The sequence below is a fragment of the Eucyclogobius newberryi genome, unplaced genomic scaffold, assembly GCF_026437365.1.
Source record: "Eucyclogobius newberryi isolate DKJ021-1_F unplaced genomic scaffold, fEucNew1.0.hap1 SCAF_17, whole genome shotgun sequence".
NCBI classification, from domain to species: Eukaryota; Metazoa; Chordata; class Actinopteri; order Gobiiformes; family Gobiidae; genus Eucyclogobius; species Eucyclogobius newberryi.
The window spans coordinates 11,992,651-12,013,745 of NW_027315801.1; the positions used below are offsets into that span (position 1 = coordinate 11,992,651).

The 21,095-nt window shown below is 40.4% G+C and overlaps 2 protein-coding genes across 5 annotated transcripts in view; both read right to left on the reverse strand.

The window, feature by feature from the left end:
• The window catches only part of LOC140362888 (6-phosphofructo-2-kinase/fructose-2,6-bisphosphatase 2-like), a 144,159-nt gene that overhangs the window by 39,354 nt on the left and 83,710 nt on the right, over positions 1-21,095 (reverse strand). The window lies entirely within an intron of this gene.
• The window catches only part of dlgap4a (discs, large (Drosophila) homolog-associated protein 4a), a 108,022-nt gene that overhangs the window by 19,218 nt on the left and 67,709 nt on the right, over positions 1-21,095 (reverse strand). For 3 of the 4 annotated variants that reach the window (XM_072449164.1, XM_072449161.1, XM_072449162.1), the window contains one exon: positions 71-1,323. In XM_072449164.1, coding sequence (XP_072305265.1) covers positions 71-1,276 — 1,206 coding nt within the window. In that variant the 5' untranslated portion in view covers positions 1,277-1,323. The remainder of the gene's footprint in view (positions 1-70; positions 1,324-21,095) is intronic. The other variant, XM_072449163.1, reaches the window with a different exon arrangement.

The following is a 21,095-nucleotide window of genomic DNA, read 5'->3' on the forward strand; positions in this document are numbered from 1 at the left end:
ATAACATAAGCGTACAGGTCAAACTGCAACAGTGATATCATGCAAAGATGAAGATGAAATGGATACTCACGGGCCCTCCTACCTGAAGAAACTGGTTTGTCATGTCTTGGTGACAGGACTTGGTCTTGAGCAGTGTCCTGTTGACTGTTGCAGAGCCCTTCTGTAACACCTGCCTGGCCTGGGTCAACGTCAGCGTCGACCAGGAACCTCGTTTCACCAGCATATCATCTTTGCTGCCCCTGAACCGCCCTTCCTCATCTTTGCATCCTCCCATCTGCACCGTCTGGCACGCTAGAAACTTGAGGTCACTGCTGCTTTTGGAGGTCTTGAGCGTATGTGCGGATATGGTGTTGTAGCCCTGTGGGATTTGCCTTGCCTGGCTGTCCGAAACAGCCCTGCCCAGCGTCATCATGGTCAGCGGGTTGCGGTAACCCATAGCGAGCGTTCCAGCTTTGGTAGCATCCATGTCCAAAGCGTCATCCGAACCCCAAAGCCCTCCCAACGCCGTGGACCGAAGTCTCTGCCTCTGCATCTCAGACTTAGTAGCCCTATCTTTACTCTTGCTCCTACGGCTTTGTCTCCCGCTTTCGTCCCCAGAGCCCGACCCGCTAATTGAACGACCGTTCACGTTGCCCTTTAGTGCCGAGTTCTCCAAAGACTGTGACTTGGCGAAAAGTTTTTGAACCGAATGCATCAGGTGACGGATTCTCCCCGGACTCTCGCTGCGCTGTTTGGACATGCGACCCCGGTGGAATTGCAAGGTGCTGAACCCGTCACGATGTAGTGGCAAGTGTCTTTCCAGCTGGTCCAAAAGGTTTGCCGGAAGCCTGTTCATTTTAGCAGCAGCTGCGGAGGAGATGGTCGCCGATCCGCTGGTGATCATAGGTGCTCCAGAAAGCCCCATACCAAGCCCCATTCCTAGCGATAAAGATTGAGTCAACGCCCTCCCACCTTGCCCCATGGTCCCAGCCCCACCCATGCATGCTTGCGAGCATTCAGACTGATCACCTTGCGTCGTAAAATGTAATCGCGGAAACGTATTGCTGTTGGACATAGGCCCAAACTGTAACAGGCAATCCGGGGTGAGATTTGGTGGACTGGTGGGAGGGCACTGATGTAGGTGAGGGTCCAGGGTGCCATAGTGGTTGAGGGTGGGGCTGAGGAGGAAGGTCCCATGCGTGTCAGGACTCAAAGGGCAGAGTGCTTTTTGGGTGCACCCGGGCGGTTCGCAGGAGTCGGACAGGTGGCGGCTGCGGTTTGCTCCTAAGCCCTTCATGATGGAGCCCTCAGAGCATCAGGTCAGTGAAGGTCTACAGCCTCATCCTGCAACAACAAAACATCACGGACACTTTTAATCATCAATGATCCAGAATAGTTACTAAATAGAAAATGCTATATAAATTCCCTCACCCCCAAGTTTAAAAGTCAAGATATATTCAACCAGGAAAAGACATGATTGATCTATGAGTGGAATTGATAAACTCACGTATGGTTCCAACTTATAAATGTATGCTGGGACACAGAGAAATCCTACTTGGAAACTTAAATAACTTCTGCTTACGTCATGGAACTAATGACAACAAAAGCACAAATTCACTTTCAAATTATTGTTTTATGATTTGAGTTGTTATCGTACATAAACTGTATCGTCTTGCCCATAGTTTTGTGGAACACAGAAACTCTGTGTGGCCGATCTGATTGAGGTGATTGGTTTTGAAGGTTGTGATGGTTACACAATAGGCCTTGTTGAAAATACAGCTTCCTGGTTGAATTTATCATGCATTATTTGATCACAATTTAAAAAAAGAAAGAGCATTTAAACATAAGCACCATGCTATTCCACAATTAGTTGAAAATAAGCAGTCAGCATAACACAGATAAAAGGCAGAAAATATTTGGCTAAAATGTTAATGTATATGAATATAAGAACGTGCAATCCTAAAAATATATAATTCACCTAACATGTGTTTTACCTGTATTTTATTACTGTATATCAGATTTGGCCTTTTAATTTCCAAACTGTTCTCTGTTGTGCATGACAACTTTGCCATAAAATTCAACTAAAACTAAATTCCAAACTTGTATAAGCCATGAGATTGTGAAGTATTGCGGTTACTGTAAATTCAGAGGTGCAGTTCCAAATGATAGACCACCAGAGGGAGCAGTAGTAACCACAACTGTCTTGAGACACAGTAACACACAGTAACACAGCTACATTCAAGGGCTCTCATGCATTATTTGTGTGCAGGCTTGACTCACACTAGTCTATTACATAATCCACTACACAAAACATGCCCGTCACAAAAAGGTTGTAGCAAGGTTACATGCCACAAGTATTTCTGCACATCTGACATTATATAAACATGTTTGCTGGTTTGCTATTTGTGTGCTCTTGTTCTATTTGTGGGCAACAATGAATCTCCCCTAATACTGTTTTAAAACCAGAAGCATCATCCAATATTTCATAGCTATTTTCTCCTAATGAAGTTATAAAGACAACGAAGAAACTGTGATTTATGGTTGAGAAATGAATTTTGACTGAGTTTATTGCTTACATTTGAACAGAGCGCTTCAACAAAAAGGTATTTTTTTTTTCAAATGGTATTACAGATGGAGCTAATACTTCTGTTTCTCTTCATGAGGCGTAATATCTGTCATTCTCCACATAAGACTGCATTCACAAGAGTGCAACATAATACAATGAGCAACAGAAAACACTATTCCAACAAAATACTGGTGAAATAAACACATTTTCTCATCTTTATAGTTCTTTACCTCAGTACAATGACAGTGCTGGAGTCATAAAATGTTTTCATTGAACACAGCTGCTTTCTGTAGCACCAGAGAGTGACTCACTGAATGATAAAAGCTCATTGCCACACTTCTACCTTCAACATTGTATTTGAGCTTCACAATAAGTATAATTGTTTGAAATAGCACTGTAGATAAAGCTTTTGCCTTCATCAATCAATTATTTGTTCACTTGTCGGCCCTTTGCGTGCGCTCGGACAGTGCAAACTGAATGGAAGTCTATGGTAAAGTCTAAAGTTTTGAGACAACGTGCCCATTACAGCCGTGAAGTACGTCATTCACTTAAAGACGGATTGGGTTTGATTTACTTCTGACATATTTCTGACCTATCGTGATTTAGCCTGTAAGCTTTGAGTTAACAAGCCAACTTCTTTCCCTCCCTCCGCAGTACATAGACTCACTCATTGATTTTTTGATCTAATCCAATATCAAGTAATGCTTTGGCAAATATCACAATATCAATCCGATACCGATACCATTGAGTTTTGTAGTAAAATGCATTGAGATATATTATTTTCTTTCAATATCTTCTTGAACTAATGTAAATATGGAAATATATGTGCAAAACCACCTAAAATATGAACAATGTATTACAAAAATATGAACAAAATGTATGACTATTTTTAAGTATCAATATTTTTGCATGCATATTAATACTTTTTTATACTATTGTCAGTTGTATACCATTCAGCCAGTTTTGACTTAGCTCGATAAGCGCAGGTCTTTTGCTTGTTCAGACAAAGTAATTCATTGAAGTTCAGTGTTTTTAATGGCAAATATTGATGACCATAAGTTTGCTTGCACATCCATTGCACAGCCAAGTCACAGCACAATATACAACCATCCACAACAACATCTCTGTGCAGACAAACATGTGGCAAACCCTCTAGCAGAAACGTTTCATGCACCTTTCCCAAAATTGGAAAGTTTTTTAAATGCAACAGTAGCCAAGTTCCGTAGTAGTAATAGTACACTAGCTCTCTTCTGACTTTAAACGCCCATATTTTTTACTTCTTCTCATTTTCAAACCCTCTTTAGAGTTTGTCCCACTCGTATCGTCTGAGTCACTGTTCAGAGCTTTGTCCTGACAAATAGAGCAGCACGTTTTCAATGCCACCAACACCTGCACCAAACTCCCTGTAGTTCTGTGAGGCTCCCACGCTACGCTTTACCCTGGAACATGCTAACACTGCCTCCAGAACCTGCAGCCTACACCCAACATGCTAATAACCAGGAACATGCTTTATTTCCTCAACAAAACAGCTTTATCTATAGCTGTGGAAATACCTTGGTAATGGATGCATCACCTTACCTGTCATCATTGTGTAAAGAATGGGGTTCTTAATGTGGAATGTATTACCTGTTGTACATTCTCATATAAAAATTTAAATGAAATGAAATCTACCGTCGAACGCTTAGTGGTCATATTTTAGCACAGCATTGATTTGGCACGTTCCGCATAAGGACATTTTCTCAATTTGAAATCCTTAAACTGTCAACAACAACAAAAACGACAACAAAACATTCCAATAGTAAACTGGTGATGTGCATATTTCCATTGCTCAAAAATGTGATCACACAAATCTACAAGGAAGAATATGCTACTAACTTTAACCTTCTTAATATTTGTCAGGAATTACAATGCCACTGTGCATCAAATCGAGAAAGATAGTCAAAGAATATATGCACCAAGGTCACAGTAAGCCAATTTATGTGAAGGGAATTGGAAAAAAACACGTGAAGACTGTTTCATTTGCATGGTTCAGACACTAAACAGTTCAAGGTCAAGGACTGATTGTTCCATGGATATGATATTTGTTGTTTTCTGATTGTAGGATGTGATTACCGGTATAAGCCTCTCTCAGATGGGATATAGGAGCATCCCTGTAATCATAATAAAAATAAACCAAATGTTGTTAAAAAAGGCGCTATATAAATCCAATGCATTATTAATATTACTATCTGAAATCTAGCACTTGTTTGTTGCTTGTGAGACTCCAAATAAAATATATCAGTAAAGAAATACATTTTGTGTTGTATTCTATTATAAGGGAAGGGCTTTGTTGGTCAATTGAAAAAGCATTTCCCCCTGAACTATGATTCTGCTTTGCAACCCCAAATTCACCCTTCTGAGTGAGAAACGCATAACACTTTATTTTACAAATCAAATTCAGTCAAAGTCTCAGACACGGGCCAATTTCGATCTATCTACCCATTTCTTATCCATTACCTGCACTTATCCTACAGTGGAGTCATTCTGACAAATAGCTGCTACTTTGTGAGAACAGCCCCTCATTGCTCCATTGGGAGGTGATGTCACGTAGCCCCGTGTTCCCTCAGACCCTTTAACAAGCGCGTCTGAAGTGGGTGTCCCATGAGCCACTGGTAGACCTGTAATAAATGTGTGCTGCCTGCGGTGATGGGCAAGAGAAAGAGAGGAGACTGGGTGGGCAGAGAGAGAGAGAGAGAGAGAGAGAGAGAGAGAGAGAGAGAGAGAGAGAGAGAGAGAGATAGAGTAAAAGAGATTGAGAGTGTGAAGAACAGGGAAAAGGGAGAGCGTGAAGCGAAAGAAGGTGAGTGGGAAGGAGGAAGGCAGAGGAGAGAGATAAATGAGTGAGGAAGGGAGAGAGGGAGGGAGGAGAGAGAAATAACCATTGATCCAAGCTCTGATCCTTGTTCCGGAGGTGAATATACAGTACAGCTGCTATTGGCGTTGCAGTCTCCTTCAGTAATCACCTTTTTGGCAGTAGCCCTCTCCATCTTGCTCTGTCGTTCAAACAAATGTACAGTAAATTCGCGCTGAGACCGGGAGCACTGACAATATAAAGATGGACGAAGAACCAAGGAAGTGCTTTCCTCGGGACAGAATTAACACTTGGAGAACAAAGACAATCTGTCATTCTCACTGTCTGGCAAGGCTTTAGAAGAGCTCGCCACGCTGACAAAGTTATGCCACAGGAGGTGCTGGTGTAGCAGCCGATGCACTTCAGTTAAGAGTAAGTCAAGAGAAAGAGGAAGAGAACACAACTCAAGAGGCAAATCCAAGAGTTGTACATTTTAGCTTGCATAGGACAGACATTGGCCTCAAACCTAAATCTTTTCTTCATTCTTAAACCCACAATGCCGCGGTGGCAGAAACCACACATGTGCAAAGCTCTTAACCATTGCGCCACCAGTGAAACACTCCTTTCTCGTAACGTTCACTGTAAGAAGACCATAAGGATTTTGCGCCAGATTCTTGACTCTTTCTTACGGTTTTGAAACGTGAACCCAAGCGTTCTTCACAAAACGGATCGTGCTGAAGACATCGTAGCATGTTTTTCTTTTTTGAAATCATAAAACTTTAAATACAAAGCTGTGGAAAATGAGTCCCCCGATGAATCCCTGTGTTGAAGGTATTTTCTTGTGAAAGTTGGAGATGGTGATTAACAGTTTGGGCAGATGAAGCAGATGGGAGGTTTTACATAACAGCGGCTGATGGCTCTTCTGGAGGAACAAGCTGCCTGAACACCTGCTTATCCTGCTCCGACTTCTCAGGGAATTGTGGGAATATTATGATGTTTTTAGCATGAGGGTGAGGAACACTCCCTGGGGACTTTTCCCACTACAAAGCAAAACATTCAACCAAGACTTTTAAAAATCTGGATTTATCTTCTGTCACATTTAACTAATGCTTCTTTGCCTCTAAAGTAACTAATCTCTTCTCAAACGGATCACACTGTATTTTAGCTACGTGCCACAACCACCTCCATCCTAACTTCACCATACCAGGAGAAAAATACAAACACTTCCATTCACTTTGCTTCTCTCACATCTTTCTAAGTCTATAGTGCAGTCTCTCGATGGTTGAAATATTAATTTGAGTGAAGCATTAGGATCCTCATCAGAACTGTGCAGTCCCTGTGCAATACCCTCACTCTTAAACAGCCCATGTTTAATTACAGAAACCATTTAGTACATGGAGGGCTCAGCAGGGAATTTCTTTTAGCGTGTTTAAGTAGGCAATGTGCTTGGATAAAAGCAAAGGCTGCACAGGTCCATGTGCCACGCTCAGAACACTTTTATTTGTATAAATAGGTATTTGTGTCAAACATCCCATAGAAATATTTTTTTTCTTAATATAACATTCAGTCCACACATATTTACAGTAACTATCTCACATAAATCACATGTTGAAAAGAGTAAAGCCTTTATAAAAACACCATTTTCATCCCTATCCTTTACAGGATAGGGATGAACTTTGTTGGTTTCACAATTTTGTTGGTTTCACAATTTCACGCTTATGTTGCCATTTTAGGACATTTGTAGTGAAGACCTTTTATATAACAAAACAATCAAGTTAAATTGCTAAAATATGACGGAGTGAATGCATAATGTAAGTGATGTGAGGTCAAATTTAGGTCAATCCCACTTCATTTTGATAATCTGCGACTATGATGTAGCTATTAAAATATTTACGCAAACAAAAATATCAACCACCACCAAGAAGAAACATGTGAATTAATACATGTAGACTAAAATGGGTTAGTTAACTGATAGTAATGCATTGCTCAGTCTTTGTAATAGCAGCGTGTCCAAAGCTTTGGGCTCGAGCGCTGTGAACTTCTCTCTGACAGAACGACTTTGACACTGTGTTGGTCCCGGGCGAAACAAGACATAAAGACCCCAATAAGCCGCACGTGTTAACCTAGTCATGTGCTCTGCCTCATGCATGCTAAACCACACGCCACATTGCACCGCTCACACATGTAACGCCGCAGACAGAGGCCCTGGGGAACCACCGCGTTTGCTTTATAGGAGCTGAATCCTCCAGCATGTGACTTTAAAACACTGTCGGAGCCGTAATGGGCTGAAGGGACAGGGAGTAGAGCTGGAGAGGACGCAACAATAGCAACACAATGGCTTGGTTTGGTTTTTAAGTGTCAGGCTAATCTGTCGCTGGCATCATGCTTTTTCATATGATTTGGGTTAATTCTTTGAAGGCTGGATTTAATCTATCCTCTGGGTTTGAGCTCTCTCCAGTTTGGCTTTTTTTCCCGACGGCTCTAATTGTGACTTGCTTTTATTGAAAAACAGGGCAGATATTGACAGTAGAGCATAATACAACGTCCAAAATAAATAACATTTCTAGATTTACTCAACTAAACTGTCTTTTCAAATCCAGGTTTTTCATTAAATCTACTTTATGCTTGCAGCGATTCCCTTTGATTATTAGAATATATAAAAGTTAACTATTACACCAGCAGTAAACCCGCTGAGGCTGGATTTATTTATTTATATGGATTTATATGTGAAAGGGTCTATAATAAAAATAGCACACCTTTGTCACAAATCAGAATCACAGGATCATGAAAAATCCTCACATAAAATTAGCAACTTGAAACATATAATTTCCATAAAACTACTATGACCAAGATTTTATCCCTATTCTTTGGGCTTTAAAACAGTCTACTTCTGAGATTGGGGCGAGAATCATTCATTGTTGATTTAAATATCTATAGTTAAAACCAATAAATACATTTTCAGGTCACATGGCAAAAATAACAACTGTAACAAATCTGGTCATAAATTATAGGCAAGCAAATCTATTAGACAACGAGAAAACTGAGAGAACTGTAAAACACAACGTTTCTCTCCACAATTATTACAAGTCTAAAACGTGACACTTTGACATCCCTCGCTGAGACAGGCCGACCCCTGTTTTCCAAATTGGCCTCTGGCTCAAATGAATGTGCTACAGTGCTACAGTGCTCTGCGTGTGAAGGGATTAGCGCCTCCAGCTGCAGTGGGATTAGGCACGTGCCACAGAGGGCCAACTTCAGGGTTACAGACAGGAGGCAACTCAACAATATTACTTTCACCCAGGTCAGACTTTTTTGGTGAAGATGAACAAGATAAATTATCAGAATTATTAAAATTAACAGAATTATGCAGATTTTTTTCCCTTCTGTTTTCAGTTTCTAATGGAAATTAAATGAGCAATTAAGAGTGCACATACGCAATTTTTGATGAGATGATTGCTTTGCATGCTACACAGTATGACATTAAATATTTATATCTCCAGTAGGTGATGAAACCAGTAAGAACAGTACAGAAGTAGAAAAAACTACAGTTGTAGTCATCTGGACTCAGTTTGAAAAAATAGACGTTTCGACTCTCATCCAAGAGTCATTGTCAATAAAAGAATTTAGATCGAGAACTCCGATATTAATACTGTTCTGTGGTAAGACCCACCCATTGGGAGGAGCCTTCCTGAAGTAGAAAGAGTTGTTTGTTTCAACAGAAACTTCCCCCTTGTATCTACCGAGCTAGCCTATTCAGAATCTTAATGGGCTATTAGAATCCTCTTTGTCTTTGTGAGACCCTGGCTCAACCACCCTGAGTACCTGATTAGCATCTGAATGTCCTGGTCCTCTACCTTTCCAGGGGTTCAGTAACCCATTATAAATAACAGGAAGATTAAACCTTAGCCCTCCATTTCTGTTTAAAGAAGGTCTTTCTTTTTTTTAACAAAAATAGCTTCCTTGACTCCTCTTTCAAACCATCTTTTCTCCCTGCTTAAAACCTTCACCTCACCGTCTTCAAACGAGTGATTAGAGGCTTCAAGATGGAGATGCACGGAGCTCTGTGGTCCTGAACTTGTATTTCTTCTGTGCTGATAGAGCCTCTTGTGTAGAGGCTATTTTGTCTCTCCTATGTACCGTTCTTTACAGCTTTCTTCACTGCATTGGATCGAATAAACTACATTGCTCTGTTTTTGAGTCGGCAATTTGTCCTTAGGGTGAACCAGTTTTTGTCTTAAAGTGTTTCCTGGTTTAAAATAAACAGGGACTTCGTGTTGTCTAAAAATTCTCTGCAGTTTTTCCGACAGGCCAGACACATAAGGGATAGAAACACCCTTCCTTCTCTGTTCAGTTTCCCTTTTGTCCTGCTTCTTGGTTCTCTTCACTCTGTTGAGAGCCCAAGCGGGGTAACCACAGGCTGAGAGGGCATTTCGGACATGTTTTTCCTCTTTCTTCTTGCCCTCTGAGCTGGTGGGCACACCTTGAGCTCTGTGTTGTAAGGTTCTGATCACACCCAGCTTGTGCTGTAGTGGGTGGTTGGAACCAAAGAGCAGATACTGGTCCGTGTGTGTAGGTTTCCTATATACCTCTATTTGGAGTTTCCCGTCCTCTCCTCTGATCGTGGAACAATCAAGAAAGGCCAAGCGATTCTCCTTAGCGTCTTCTCTTGTAAACCTGATATGTGGGTCCACATCATTGATGTGATCAGAGAAGGTTTCCAGCTCTTGTTTCTTAATTGTTACAAAAGTTTCATCGACATAGCGGAGCCATAGTTTTGGGGCTATGCCTGAGAATGAGGACAGTGCCTTCTTCTCAAAGTGCTCCATGTACAGGTTGGCCACTATGGGAGAGACGGGCGAGCCCATGGCACAGCCATGAATCTGTCTGTAAAATTGTCCCCGGAATGGAAAGTAAGTGGTGTTCAGACAGATGTCCAACAGTTTACATATGTGTTCAGGTGTCAGTTTGGTCCTTTCCTGTAGGGTGGTGTCTTCCTGCAGTCTGATCCTCACCGCTGCTACTGCATCAGAGGTCGGGATGCAGGTGAACAGGGACACCACATCATATGAAACCATGAGGTCATCTGGGTCCAGTTGGAGATGTTTCACTTTATCCACAAAGTTGTGCGTGTTTTCCACATGATGTTCCGAATTCCCCACAAGCGGAGCCAATATAGTTGTTAAATGCTTGGCCACATTGTAAGTGATGGAATCTGTGCTGCACACTATGGGTCTGAGTGGAACCTCCTTTTTGTGTATTTTTGGGAGGCCATAAATGCAGGGCATCGCTTCACCAGGATACAGTCTGTAATACAGAGGCCGGTCTATCGCTTCCTCTTTTTCCAGCCTATGTACATCTGAAGAGAGAAAAGCACTTTCAGCACTGGAAAAAGATCATAGCATCAACATCCTCCCAGCAGACAAGGGACGTTGCACTGTGATTCTCAACGCAGCTGATTACGAAGCCAAAGTCCACACCCTCCTCGAGGACACAACCACATACGAGCGCTTGAAAAGAGATCCGACCAGTGGCTACAAGAAGAAAGTGATAGACTGTTTACAAAGGCTGGAAAAAGAGGAAGCGATAGACCGGCCTCTGTATTACAGACTGTATCCTGGTGAAGCGATGCCCTGCATTTATGGCCTCCCAAAAATACACAAAAAGGAGGTTCCACTCAGACCCATAGTGTGCAGCACAGATTCCATCACCTACAATGTGGCCAAGCATTTAACAACTATATTGGCTCCGCTTGTGGGGAATTCGGAACATCATGTGGAAAACACGCACAACTTTGTGGATAAAGTGAAACATCTCCAACTGGACCCAGATGACCTCATGGTTTCATATGATGTTGTGTCCCTGTTCACCTGCATCCCGACCTCTGATGCAGTAGCAGCAGTGAGGATCAGACTGCAGGAAGACACCACCCTACAGGAAAGGACCAAACTGACACCTGAACACATATGTAAACTGTTGGACATCTGTCTGAACACCACTTACTTTCAATTCCGGGGACAATTTTACAGACAGATTCATGGCTGTGCCATGGGCTCGCCCGTCTCTCCCATAGTGGCCAACCTGTACATGGAGCACTTTGAGAAGAAGGCACTGTGCTCATTCTCAGGCATAGCTCCAAAACTGTGGCTCCGCTATGTCGATGATACTTTTGTAACAATCAAGAAACAAGAACTGGAAACCTTCTCTGATCACATCAATGCGGTGGACCCACATATTAGGTTTACAAGAGAAGACGCTAAGGAGAATCGCTTGGCCTTTCTTGATTGTTCCACGATCAGAGGAGAGGACGGGGAACTCCAAATAGAAGTATATAGGAAACCTACACACACGGACCAGTATCTGCTCTTTGGTTCCAACCACCCACTACAGCATAAGCTGGGGGTGATCAGAACCTTACAACACAGAGCTCAAGGTGTGCCCACCAGCTCAGAGGGCAAGAAGAAAGAGGAAAAACATGTCCGTAATGCCCTCTCAGCCTGTGGTTACCCCGCTTGGGCTCTCAACAAAGTGAAGAGAACCAAGAAGCAGGACAAAAGGGAAACTGAACAGAGAAGGAAGGGTGTTTCTATCCCTTATGTGTCTGGCCTGTCGGAAAAACTGCAGAGAATTTTTAGACAACACGAAGTCCCTGTTTATTTTAAACCAGGAAACACTTTAAGACAAAAACTGGTTCACCCAAAGGACAAGTTGCCGACTCAAAAACAGAGCAATGTAGTTTATTCGATCCAATGCAGTGAAGAAAGCTGTAAAGAACGGTACATAGGTGAGACGAAACAGCCTCTACACAAGAGGCTTTATCAGCACAGAAGAAATACTAGTTCAGGACCTCAGAGCGCCGTGCATCTCCATCTTGAAGCCTCTAATCACTCGTTTGAAGACGGTGATGTGAAGGTTTTAAGCAGGGAGAAAAGATGGTTTGAAAGAGGAGTCAAGGAAGCTATTTTTGTTAAAAAAGAAAGACCTTCTTTAAACAGAAATGGAGGGCTAAGGTTTAATCTTCCTGTTATTTATAATGGGTTACTGAACCCCTGGAAAGGTAGAGGACCAGGACATTCAGATGCTAATCAGGTACTCAGGGTGGTTGAGCCAGGGTCTCACAAAGACAAAGAGGATTCTAATAGCCCATTAAGATTCTGAATAGGCTAGCTCGGTAGATACAAGGGGGAAGTTTCTGTTGAAACAAACAACTCTTTCTACTTCAGGAAGGCTCCTCCCAATGGGTGGGTCTTACCACAGAACAGTATTAATATCGGAGTTCTCGATCTAAATTCTTTTATTGACAATGACTCTTGGATGAGAGTCGAAACGTCTATTTTTTCAAACTGAGTCCAGATGACTACAACTGAAGTTTTTTCTACTATGGAACACGCCTGGACGAATGAGGGATTACACCGACAACAGTACAGAAGGCATGTTTTTCAATCTATGTATGTATTTTACAGTATGTATTAATATGTATAGTATTAGCAAATGCAAGGTAGATAAGGTTAATGCCATACTGTGGAACATATGGAGACAAGAAGCAGGTGGCTGAGCCCCACCAGATACATTGAAAGTGCTCCTTTAAGGCATGATAGGATGTTTATAAAATATGTATAAAAAGTACAACAATTTATATATATATTTTATAAATGTATTAATAATCTTTACTGCAATATTTTTGTTCACTTTGCCATACATTAAACACTTTGGTTATTGGCCTCAAAAAGGCAAATATCAGGTATCATATGCATATCATATCATGCATATGGTATCATATCATATATATATCTCATAAAAAATAGGACCATCCCTACTTATCAGTGTGTCATTGTAGAGCACTCAGGACACGAGCCAAGAGACATCTCCAGTTAATTGGTTCTGTGAGTGATAAAAAATAGGACAAGAAAGTGATCCAATTTGGTGTCTTGTTGAGACGCATGTAGAGGCAAGGCAATTTATATACCTATACCCTGTATTATTAAAAGAAATTGGATTTGGATTGGGGCGAAGTAACTTATAGATGTTACACCTATAGATGTACAATGCAATAAGAGGTAAAGGGTGATTTGATAAATTACTTGGTAATCCTAAAGCCAGTTTGAGGTCCATCAAATAAATACCAATGCAGTCAACAGTCTTTTAAATGTACTGGCTAATGTTAGATGTTTTATGCACTGGAAATATAATATTTTCAGACTTGAAGCCATGTATCAATAAATAGCAAATAGCATCTGTTGCTAACGTGTGCTAGCTTTGTCTCGCTAAGTTCGTCAGCTCAATTTAGATAAGTTTGGAAATAATATAATAATAATAATAATAATAATAACTTTTATTTATATAGCGCTTTTCAGTGACCCAAAGACGCTGAACATAATAAAAAAGGGGGGGGTATTTACAGACAGGGGGGACAACACGTACAGAACACATTAATATACAGATAAAATGAACAAGACATATATGGCAGTTTATCACAAGATCAAGCCAATGTTTGTGAGGAATTATTATTTTTTGTTTACATTTTCTTTTTATGTATTTTCTTTTTTCTTTTTTGCTCGTACTCTTTACTCTTGTCCAATCATCTCGCTGACCTGGAGCCAAACAGGACTAGACCCCTTTGGGAGGTCACTGAGCTGCTTAAGATCCCTCAAACTGTAAAGCAAACAGCTGTGCAGAGACAACACATATCTGTAGTATTAGTTATAATAATGTATGTCTCCTGTTTATTGGTGTAGTTGTTTCCATCAAAAACATTGCATATTTGGGATTGTATATCAGTTGCAAATTTTTCGGGGGACCCCACTTTGAGAAACACTGATCGAGACAATGAGAATTTAAGTGCATTAAGGATTTCACTGTAATTTGCTCATGGCGTCAATAATAATAATGAATAATGGCAAAATGATAATGCCTGAATACTGAAGAGCTGGAGCCTCTTTGAGATGTATCTGAGATGACTCAGTCGGGGGCTGCAGTGGGGACAGAGTGCCTCCATAGCGGCTGCCATCACCCTGCTGTCAGTCAGGCCTCTCCAGCTGGCCTGTGATCCCAACACAAGACCCACAACCAGGGACCCACCAAGACATCGCAAGGAGGATATTATAATGGACAGCAAGGGCTTAAGCCAGTACAGTGTCAAGTTAATTTATCTGTGGCACCAGCAGTCATCTCAGAGCTAAAATGATTGGATAAATGTCCATAAGGAAACTAGAACATCTGTTGGAGGGCTTACATGGTGTGTTAAGCTGATGTATAGCAGCTGTGCACAATGGCTTTTCTGACACTATGGATGAAATTAAGCTGGTAAATACTATCAGATCTATTTGGAGAGACAAATGCAGAAATACTGTAAACATTCAGCAATACAATGCCTCTGGGCCATGTAGGTCCAGATTGTAACAGAAGTGGTCCACATTGGTTCACCTGGTTAAAGGTGGATTATCAACATTTTCCAGTGTTTCCATGGGAGTCTATTGATTTACTTCACAGTATTCATTTTTTTAAGACAACATAAATATCTTTCAAAGGCAAATCAACAATATGATTAGAATGGAGCTGTCTGTAACGTCGCCATACTGAAACATCCAATTATTTTTCAAGGAAAGGAATTCACACTTAATACTTGTTTCAGTGCCACAGTGATGATTAGAAAATCCTTTATAATTTAGCTTGTGTAACTTTCAACATAAAATAGTTTTAACACATTATACAAAATTTGTATCCCTATTTGCCTTTAAACATGCTCTTACCTGTAGTTTGGCATCAAATGTTTAAGAACTTAAAATAATATGCCTATTGAAAACCACACATGACTTTTTAAACATAAGAAGTTCCCTCATCAGGACTTTTGTTAACTCCATCTAATGGCAGCAGAGGGAATTACCACGGGGAAACAAACAAAAGCTAGTTTGTCCAACATGCTAATGTAAGCCCATGAATGAATGCAATTTGACAGCAGAGATGCTCAGGGCAAATCTGTCAATGATTTATGAGAGAACATCCCTGGAGATCTTTTTCCACCTATGACATCACTAAACTGGAACATTTGAAATGGGTGTTTTCTGAGGCTCAGAGAGAAGACATAGTAAATGACCTTGTAAACAAGTTGAATGAAACAAGCACGAGGCAAGCTAAATAATACACCAAGTTTGTTTCACTGATGAAACAATGTTCTATGGTTAATCAATCTATCAAATTGTATCTGTTATAAATTTTTCAACCACCTTAATTGTTGGACAACCTAACATTACTTAATTCTCTTCAGTTTGCAAAACAGAAACCAGTGAGGTACATGGTAAGGCTCTCCGCCAGCGGGACTCTTGGACAGTCTTTAAATCTCATGGGTGTTCCTGTCTCTCCGGGCGGGCCTTGTGGTCCTGCACAGACTGTGGAGCTGTGTGGGACAACGAGCGCCGCTATAGATCTAAAAGCAATCACGCTGTAAGTAAATTACTGTTATCTGTGGAGCGTTAAATGCAGCTGAGGGCTGACGTCAAAAGTGAATGAATAAGTTTAATCTTTAAAGTCGCCTCCAAGCAACAGTCTGTTCAGTTTGCAGACTGCTCGCACGTTCAGTACATGAAGATAAATAGGCTTAAAGACATACTGGGGAATATTAAAAGGAAAACAAAAACATCTCAAGGGAGACAACAAGGTTTTTAACCTTCCTCCAGACATTTTGACAATCCAAGGACAACATTTTGTTTCATTTAAAATGAAACTTTTTTTTTTCAGAGAAAAAAACTGTATCAAGAAAGTGAAGCTGCAATTTTGTTGAACTCCAACAATTTCAACCTTGAATCTACAAAAACTCACTGACTTATTGATAATTCTCTGACTTATTGATAATTCACTGACTTATTGATAATATATATTGTCCTATCTACAGCCCAAATAAAATCTTACATTTTTGATCAACAAACAATGAAAAAACAACCACAAAAAGGTCTCTGTAAATGTACTGCAAACCTGCACTGAAACCAGTTGGCTTGACCATTGTAAAAATGAAATGTAAATAATAAATAAACGAATAAACATATCCTGGTGGGAACAAAGTCATATTTTTGATGTAGTGTTATGCCACAGGTTACGAGGCTTGCGCTGTGGAATTTACATAAATGTGAAAGGCATCATTTTATGTGCTAATAAAATGGTGTCTTATACGTGCATGTGTTTCTGTGGCCGTTTTTTTACAATGCCATTAAAATATTCCTTTTTCCATGCAATAAATTTCCCATCACGGAATATAGCCAACCCACGTTCTATGGTCATAATATTTCACATTGGCACCATTTTTACTTTACATTTGTTGTATCCAATGATCAAACTGGTCAGAAAAGTGTTCCACTCTAACAGAGACAAATAATCCAATGTCTGTTGAATTTCTAATTTTATGTGACTTTGGCAAAATATAACAACAATAATAGTTTACTTCACAACAGGCTACAATATCAGTGAACACTTGAGTGAAGTCTGACCCTGAACACTTTTACATCTACCTATTCTTATTTTAACTGTAATGTATTGTATTGACCAAAAGGTAAAAGCATAAAACAAGATTAAATCATTCTTAATTAATTTCATCCACTCACTACTTTTTTTTTTTTTTTTTTAACTCTGGGCCATTAAAAAAAAAAAAAATGTCCCTATGAGGGCTTTCTAAGTATATGTATATATTTGAATACCTTTCTTTAACAAAAAAAAAGTTCTATTTAGATTCAGAATCTTTTTTTTGTTTTTTAATCGTTTAATTTAAGATGAAACACACAATGAGAACAAAAAGAACACTGGCATACAGTATGTCCCTGTTTGTATCCGTCCCATCTGTCCCAGCGTCTGGTGAATTTGTCCATGTCAAAAGTAAAATGTTGAAGGGTAAAGTTCCAAGCAAAAGTCAATTTTCCATTTTGTAAAAAAAAAAAGTCCATTATGTCCCAGAATCTCTCTTTTTTGTTGTTTTACCAGAGAGACTTGTTTTACCAAGATAGCAGCACTATACAGGGGATTATTGTTTGGATTATTGGAACAATAACGTGTGCATTAACTTTACCTCAACAGAACTCTGTGGTCACATTTCTGTTATTGAATAATTTAAATAAATGATTTGGTTTACAATGAAAAAAATAATGATCTACATATAGCTTGTTACTAACAGAAAAGTTGACTATGTCTTCTTAAACGTCTCCTGATATCCTGATAGTTGCTGTGTACTCTATTACAAATATGTGTGCTGTGCAGTTGATCCAGTGTGCTTTGTGACCCTCTGACCTCTTATTTGTTGATCTTCTCTCTCCTGTCGCAGCTCAGACTGAGCACGTGCACAAGCCTGAACTCTGAGGCTCAGTCGCCCCTGCACCACCGCTGGAAGGACACTCATTTAGCAGATTGATGGTCCGCTTTATTGCCTGCCACCTCTCCAGCTCCTGTCTCCCAACGCCCTTGTCTCCTTTCCTATTTCCTACTCCCTACTTTATCTCCTCCTCTCGTTCCTTATCGCACAAACCCTGGAACTGTAAAAGCAGTTCTTGCCACGGTGTATTATTTTCTGCTCTTCTTTGGTGATTGCTTTGCTAACGCACAGCAAGACACTATGGCAACATCTACTGCTGTTTTGCTGCTATTTCAGAGCTCATCCGCGTCTCGACATGCGGCGAGACAAAATAAATAAACAGATTGAGATAGTTCGTCGGGGATTCAATTTATCATCATACTATTTCGGGTTTGTTTTAAAATTAAATTAAAACAAAGCGTTGCGGTTGTGTTCATGTAAATGTTCGACTCTTCCCAACTAACTAAAGTACTATTTGTTTCTCAGACAAATTTTAAATGTTTAATGTGTTCATTGCGTTCTCTTTTGTGTTTCGTAAGTATTTATGAAATAGGTAAAGAAGCTCCAAGAAGAAAATAATGTGTTTCTCAATTGATTGATGCATGTTTGTGTAATCCTGCATTCAAGGCTTGAGTGTTCAGTAATGTTCAGTTTTCCCCTACACCCTATCTCCACCCACTCCTCTGTACTTACTTGTGTTACGTGTAGGGCAAATAACAATAATTTCAACAGTAAAAACACATGAAAATGTGCTTCTTGATACAGAGAAATACCACTTGAAGAGTTCTCCGTTAATGGACCTGTTTCTATTATTAAGTCTTTTTAGAGCTATATTTTGAAAACATTAAAACATATTCTTTAACTTTATTGAACATGCAGACTAGATGCCACATCTGACAAATGATGGGGAACAAAGAAATACATTACCCTGGAGCTTGGAAATACTGATAATTCCCCACAATCATACACACAGCCTATGGATGGGCCATTACTGGACATGGACAAGGAGGTTGTTAAATGTACATACAACATCTGTAAGCGGACGAGAGGGAACCACAGAGAAGTGTTTGAAGCGGGGCTGAATCTTAATGGTTTTGCATTGTGCTTTGTGCTGTTGTTTGTGATAGAGGACTATGTAAAACACGTGTGTGTGCTTTATATTTAATGAAATGAGAACGTCAGGTGAAGGCATCAGTGAGCCAACGAGGCGAGGGAGAGCTCTGCGCTCAGTTCATTAAGCAACTATAGATTCAAAATAAGCACACGACTTTTAAAACGCTCATCAGTATCATTAAGTTGTGTCTTTCTAAGTAATCAAGATGATTTAACAACATCAGAATAAAACATCACATAACACATAGCACTTAATTCACTGCCACATACTGTAAAATGGAATTAGAAATGTGATTTTTTGGTAGATCCATATTTAAAGCTGTAGCAGTTCATCCAAACATAATAAATAAATGCACAGATGGCCTGAATATTTCCTAAATCATTCAGAGATTTTAGTATACAGAGGCAAATATATCTGAAACTGTGGTATTTGTGATGCAGCAGGACATGTGTTCACATCTCTGTATCATGCCTAAGTAAATACTAGACTAATCACACACTCCACACAGGGGGCCTTATCGGACCACCAACCCCAACGCTCTGAGGAGATGATAACTTATTCATATGGAACAAGAGGAGCACTTGCAGCTGACATTTGCATTCTCTCAGATATTATGGTGAGGAGGTTAACAGCAGGTTCAGCCTTTCTGTGTGATGATCGTGTCTGGGGAAAGATGTGTCATGATATTATGAAGAGTATGTGACCAGTTGCTTTAAAACATTGTAAAAATGGGGTTTTAGTTAATTGTAACGGAATAGCAACTTATTACAGCTGATTGTCCAATGTTCCTCTCCCTGCAGAGAAACTTGAACTAGGTTCAGACAGGAGCATCTATGAGGATTAACGATTGTAGAGATGGTCCGAAATAAAAAAAAATTCATGCCAATATCCAATATTTGTATCCGCAAATGTATTACGGTATAGCACTTTTGAAAGGAATAATAACATGTATTTATGTGGGATAGTATACAATCTTTTGTTCCATGATTGTGTAAACATATTGCCACATATAGATGCTCTTCTATTACATTTTTTACTCAACAGTCTGTCAAAATGACACATCTGATGCACTGAGGACAAACTGGGAATGACACATGGATCCACAAAAAAGGTTGCAAAATATAATATATCTATATTTTTTTAAATATCAGATCAATACTAATACCCTGTGATAGCCTTCCGCTATCACAATATTTATATTGTAATACCATAAACCAAGTAAAAAAAATCTTTTTAATATATCCATCTTCTGCTTATCCGGGGCCGGGTCGCGGGGGCAGCAGTCTAAGCAGGGACTCCCAGACTTCCTCCTCCTCAGACACTTCTTCCAACTCCTCCAGCTCCTCCTGAGGCGTTCCCAGGCCAGCCGAGAGACATAGTCCCTCCAGCGTGTCCTGGATCTTCCCGGGCCTCTTCCCGGTGGGACATGCCCGAAACACCTCCCCAGGGAGGCGCCCAGGAGGCTCCGGAACAGATGCCCGAGCCACCTTAGCTGCTCCTCTTGACGTGGAGGAGTAGCGGCTCTACTCCGAGCTCCTCCAGTGTGAATGAACTCCTCACTCTATCTCTAAGGGAGCGCCCAGCCACCCTGCGGAGGAAACTCAGGGTGCAGATGCTTTCAGTCATATGCACAGACTTTGATGGTTTGGTCATTACAGGTGATTTCAATGTGCATGTTGATAATATTTGTGACAGAAACGCTAAAGAGCTTGATGCTGTCCTTGAAACCTTCAGTCTTACTCAGCATGTGAGAGGCCCCACCCACAGCAAAGGACACACTCTAGATCTCATAATTACAAAGGGGGTAAATATGTCAAATGTTAATGTGATCGATGTTGCTCTGTCTGATCATTTCTGTGTCTTCTTTGACCTGTCTGTTTCTCCCAAACCTCCGGTTGGTCCTGCAGTTGTTCAGAGGAGACACATAAGTGATGGCACAGGTGCACTGTTTATGGAAATGATAAACTTTGAAAATGTCTCATGTTCTAATGTAAATGATTTGTTGAACTCTGTTACATCTAGTGTTTTGAATGTTCTGGACACCATCGCCCCTATAAAGGCTAAAATGGTTAAAAATAAGCAGAAGGCGCCGTGGAGAAATGATGATTCGGTCAGGGCACAGAAAAGGGAGTGCCGCAGGGCCGAACGGAAATGGCGCAAGTCAAAGCTCCAGGTTCAAAAAGAGATTTACAAAGAAAAGCTGAACATGTACAACCTAATCTTATGTAGAACTAGGGAAAGATATTTTTCTGAAATAATTGGAAGCTGCAGTAACAACTCG